At 31.4% G+C, this 6,059-nt stretch overlaps 1 protein-coding gene across 1 annotated transcript in view; it reads left to right on the forward strand.

Moving 5' to 3' along the window:
- Positions 1-1,334, forward strand: part of LOC105133392 (TATA-binding protein-associated factor 2N-like) — a 1,575-nt gene extending 241 nt beyond the window's left edge. The window contains exons 2-4 of the mRNA XM_011037361.1: positions 156-525; positions 766-877; positions 981-1,334. Of these exons, the coding sequence (XP_011035663.1) occupies positions 161-525; positions 766-856 (456 nt within the window). The 5' untranslated portion in view covers positions 156-160 and the 3' untranslated portion in view covers positions 857-877; positions 981-1,334. The remainder of the gene's footprint in view (positions 1-155; positions 526-765; positions 878-980) is intronic.
- The last annotated feature ends 4,725 nt before the right edge of the window (positions 1,335-6,059 follow it).

The following is a 6,059-nucleotide window of genomic DNA, read 5'->3' on the forward strand; positions in this document are numbered from 1 at the left end:
GCTGAACCTTGTACTCTTAATTAATGCAATTTATTTTTCTTTTTCTTTTTCTTTTTCTTTTTATATAGCTAGAAAGCTCTAATAGTAATCAGCAACAGCTTATTATTGCCAACTTTCCACTAAACATTTCTCGTCTTAATCTTCTCTTAATGCAGCAAATATGAACAGACCAGGAGACTGGAACTGCAGGTCATGCCAACACCTCAATTTCCAGAGGCGTGACTCTTGCCAGCGTTGTGGGGACCCCAGGTCCGCAGGTGATTTTGGGGGTTTCGGTGGGCGGGGTGGCTCATCACTTGGGTTCACCGGGTCGGACGTTCGTCCCGGTGATTGGTACTGCACTGCCGGAAACTGCGGGGCCCACAATTTTGCTAGCCGTTCTAGTTGCTTCAAATGTGGAGTGTACAAGGAAATGGACTCCGCCGGGGGCTTCGATTCTGATTTTGCTCGAACTAGAGGGTTTGGTGGGAGCACTGGAGGTGGCAATCGATCTGGATGGAAATCCGGAGACTGGATTTGCACTAGGTACGTATAGCATTATCTTAATTTCCACTTGGTACGTATAGCATTATCTTTTCTCATTCCTCCCTGCACATGATCATAAATTAATTAACGGTAAATCTTGCCTTAATTAAGAAGAAGCAAGAAACATCTGCGGCTAATTCAACCTTGTTAAAGAAAGACATTATGAATCAGACGTCAAGCTTTATGTGGAACGAATCTGGATGGTTAATGTTTTATATTTGGATTCAATTCATGGGACAGGTGGGGATGCAACGAACATAACTTTGCTAGCAGAATGGAGTGCTTCAAGTGCAATGCCCCAAGAGATCTTAGCAACGGAACTTCATACTAGATACAATTTCTCCATTTCCTGGTATGAAAGACATCTATGGTTAGCTTAATTTCAAGATTAGATTAAGTGTGTTTGCTCTGCTTTCTTACAGTTAATATATGGTATGCTTTTTTACTTGCTGCAGGGACTGCACCAGCCAAGAACTAAGACAACATGATTAAAAAATATATATCACTACTTTTCATTTTCTTCTTGATTTCTTTTTGTATTAGCTGGCTAGGGTCTTGAGGCGAGAAATGGTTTAAGACTTAAACATGTCTACTGCTTTGAGCTATATATAACCCTTGGCATTTTGTCAGGCTTCCTGTAGGAAGTATATCGTTGTATTTGTGGGCTTTTGAGCTATTATATTCATTATTGTAGCCAAGGGAGCAAAAACAAAGAGAAAAATCTACTGCCAATTTCCCTTTGTTTTAGAGACTACTTTCTTTATTGTATTGTGCATGGTTTTCTTAAAAGAAGATGATTCTCCTACATATATTATTTTCTATTATTTGGAATGATTTGACCTAAAACGTTGCTGTTCTGTCTCTCCCCCCACCTGTCTGTATGTATGTATGTATTGAAGCTGGCTGGTTTCATTAAACGGTCCAAAATATGATTTGCAAGCTTAGTTAGGGAGCTCTTGAAACGGAAACCAAAGTGAGATACAATAAAATATGAAAGAAAGAAAGCACTAATTCTGAACATACACCCATCCAATCTTAACCAATTTTCTTCATAATCTTTTTTATTTTTAATATTTTTAATTATATATTTTTAAAATTCATTTTTTAAAATATTATTATATTTTTTCAGTATAAAAATATTAATTTTATCATCAAAAAATTCTCATATCCATTAAATAATATCTTTTACATATAACAACAACCACATGCTATTATCATAATTACTACTATTCTTAACTTACTAGATAATATTGCTAGACATCATCTGATACTACAATCTTATTTTTAAATATTTTGAATTTTAAATCTCATCAAAAGTCACAAGATAATACAAAATTAATATATATATATATATATATATATATATAAACAATGCTATTGTAACTTTGAAACATGAAATTGAAAAGATAAATAATTATTTTTTAAAAAAATAAATAATAAATAAGTTAGTCAAAACAAGCGTGAAGGATGTGTAAAGTAAAAATAGTCGTACATGCCATATTCTCTCTTGCCAGCTTGCTTTGAGGGTCCAAAATTAAGGTCCCCTGCAGTTGATTTTAGATGGGTCAAAAACAGGCCCAATCGTATAGACAAACAGTCCCTAAATCTGTGGTCTCCATAAGGTAATTGAAAGGCCATTTGGAGTACTTTAATTTTGAAATCAAATTCTGCAGCCCCCGATATGCAGAGGAAGGGAGACTTTCAAATTAAACTTGGATTTTCCTGTTGTCGTCAACCCTTTTTAAATCAAATTCTGCAGCCCCCGATCTGCAGAAGAAGGGAGACTTTCAAATTAAACTTGGATTTTCCTGTTTTCGTCAACCCTAAGCGGCGCCCTCCATTGTCTTCAAATGCATACATTGTTTATTGGAATTTTTGTTTGACTATAAGTGATTATAGCCTTTGTTCTTTCTACATCCATGAATCTGAAGAACTGGATGGGGATTTTTTTATTGTTTTTTTGTACATTTGAATTCAAATTTTTGAACCATTAGTTATGGAAGAAATTGCTTGATTTCATTTATCAATCCATTAGTTTTTATAAGGCACTCTCCATAAAAAAGATTGTGCATTTAAAAGTCAGATGGCCATTAAAAAACTTTAAAAGACTTGTGAAAACATTGTTCATCACCTCACTATTCATACCGAGCACAAGGCATTGTGTATTATTACAATACTCTTTTTTTTTTCATCTCAATATTTTTTTAGATGAACAAATTGATAACTAATTTAAGTGAACGAAGGTAGAATTAAAAGAAAGATGGTAAAGTTAAAAAAAAAAAAAATGGGTATAATGGGTGGTTAGTTTTAAAATTTAGATGAAACGCTAACTTTGATATTCTTATTTTTTAAGTTACAACTTTATAATCCCTCAATATTTTAAAATTTTAATTGTGGTACAAAACTTTTTTTTTTTTTTAGTTCTTATTTTGAGATGGGAGAGATCAAAGTGATCGAATTCTTAAACATAAAAAATAATAATTTTAGTATCAATAAACTTTATTCGACGAGGGAAGTTCAACATAAGTGTTATATGCCATTCCCATTGTCTGAAATGATAAATATGAACTCATTAAGTTTTTTATTTTATTTTGAGTTTATTTTCAAGTTTGTGTGTGATTTTTTGGTTTATTTAAGACTATCAATGGATATGTTAAAATATGTAAAGTATTTTTTTAAGTTTTTTTTGTCAAAACGAGTTGAAATTGAGTTTTTTTATTAAAAAACTTATAGTTTGAATTTTTAATGACCCTCTAGTTGCCTAAAAGTAAATCAGCATGCAATGCTTTGCCTAAGATTTGTTTGTCCATTAAAGAAAAACTACGGCCTTGTCCTAGGCTAAAAGACCCACATACTAAGGATTTTTCTAGATCTAAACATCCTAAGATAGCTAAGTCAAACTCATGCTGTAACAGCTCGACGAGTTCTCATCTGCTGATGTGAGATATTACAATTGCATTCAAGTTTTTTTTTTATTGCTATTTTTTTGTTTTTTCCCCCTTTAAACTATATCGTTCAATGTTGGCTTTTTATTAGCTATTTTTTTAATTTTTAATAAATATTTATGATGTGTTTTTAATAGAATATGATATAATTTTAACTTAGTTTACAAATAACATTTCAATTTTTTTTTTATATTACAAGGTATTCTTTTTGTGTAACCTACTTTAAAAAAAAATCTCTTTAAGTTTATTCAATCACTTTCCTCTACGTGTTTATTATTATTATTATTATTATTTTATTAGATAAAAACATTATTAGTTTCAAAAAATAAAATTATTAAATACTGTCATACCCAAACATCACAACGACTGATAAAAAAATACTCTTAATTGAAAAAAGAATATTTATCCAGCATCTCATTTTTTGGGAGAAAAGTTAAGGAGTCACCACCTAATATTATAATCACTAGAAATCCTAACTGATCAATAGAGATTCTATGATACGAAACTGGTTATACGAAAGGAAAGATGTTATCACCTCTTAAACGTCCTACTTGAAGTAGGTTGCATTACTAGTTTTGTCTAAAATTACTAAGAGTTTGTTGTATTACGCTTTTCATGGTTCGCCTAGGATATTCTTGACACTGGCATTAGTGAATAATCAACTACAAATATTTTTAACTCTGACGTTGATAAATATTACATAACCCAAAAAATACGATATTTCTAACTCTAGTGCTAATGAATAAATTCATAAAATTCTATATTAAATAAAATATAAAATTTTATTATTATTATTTTGAATTGGATTTAGTAATTAGGCTGGATCTAGCAATCCCGCTAGGGACCTAGCTGGTCACCGTTGCAAGCATGCGTGAACAATTCACGCATGCATACAGTAGTGACAAGGTAATTAAATTTATATATAAAGTGAGACATGAGATCCAAGTGAATTATATTTGCAAAGGCAAGGAAGAAAAGACTTGATTAGTACTTAAAAATATATTTTTATCAAGGTTTTATATCATCATTTTGCACTTGAAGTATCAATAACTCCTTAACTAAAGCATATTTTATAATAATATATCTAATAATATAAGATACCTTTAATTTGTGGTAAATGTTCATTTTAAATGCAGGCCTATCACATAAATGAAAGGATTGATTGATGAATTTAAGAACTGAAATTGAAAGCATAAAGTGATGGCCAAACTTAGAAAAGAGATGTCGGTGCAATCCAAACCAAAACACTGTTCGGTAATTGGGTCATATCTAGAGCTATAGATCTCATATTTAGGTCTAATTTATATGGATGGAAAGGTAAGACATAGGCCTACAACTTTCATATGGAGCCCAAGATCTAAAAAGGCCATTATCAAGTCCAAATTGTAGCAACAACAAAGAAGCCCGAATCTGTCTTCCAGCCCGAGCACTGTTCGGTATTTTGGCCATATCTGGAGTTCTAGAAGTCCAAATGAGCTGAAGTTTTTACACAAGAAAGCTGAGACAATTGCCTACAACTTTCATGTTTGCAACTGGCTCCAATTTTGACGTTATCAATGACGTTTTGGGCAGACAAAAGAAGATAAGGATTGTCACCAAGTCAAAAGTTGGTCACCCACTTATCAATTAGTCATCAAATCAATAGTTCCCAATTTTGGCCTATAAAAGGAGGCATTTGCCATGCATTTAGGCATCTTGGTTTCCAGATCAAGATCATGCTCTTCCTTTCTCTCTTTGTATTTTTTATGCTTTGTTTTCATTAATATTAAGTTTATGCCTTTCATTTCCTTTCCTTTACTTAGTTAACTTTTATGTTCTTATTTTGTTTATCTATTTTGCTTTCTTTCATTATGTCTAGCTAAGTTAATTATGTCAAGGTGAAAAGGTTACACTAATGGTGTAAGAATAAGTATAATGTAAACTTAATATGGACTTTAATGTTTGATACTAACATGTTTTATATTTGTTATCTTGTTCACTCTTTAATACTTTGCTTGTTAAATGACTAATCTTGATTTATGTTGTATAACACTTGGTACAACAAATGCTTGGCACTTTCATAGCCCATAATGTATGGTATAACCGACACCTGAGCTATGAAAGGAACTTGATTTATTGTTAACATAAGTTATAATCATGAATGCTTGACGAGATTTACAAGTATTAGCATTAATTGAATAAGATGACTAATGTAATCATGTTAACAATATATAATCTGATTGGAACCTCCTTTGTGTGTGGTTTCCAATTCAATAATAAGAGTTTATACTATACTTGTTTGATATACCATTAGTGGAACCTCTAACCTTGACATTTGTTATTATCATTGTTTAATCGTTACATTAATATTCCATCTCAAAGTTCTCATCTTCTTCTTCTTCTTCTCCTTCTTTTTCTTTATTATTATTATTATTATTATTATTATTATTATTATTATTAGTACTACTACTACTACTACTACTACTACTACTACTACTACTACTACTACTACTACTACTACTACTACTACTACTACTACTACTACTACTACTACTACTACTACTACTACTACTACTACTACTACTACTACTACTACTACTACTACTACTA

The sequence above is a fragment of the Populus euphratica genome, unplaced genomic scaffold (assembly GCF_000495115.2).
Source record: "Populus euphratica unplaced genomic scaffold, PopEup_1.0 scaffold33.1, whole genome shotgun sequence".
NCBI lineage: Eukaryota > Viridiplantae > Streptophyta > Magnoliopsida > Malpighiales > Salicaceae > Populus > Populus euphratica.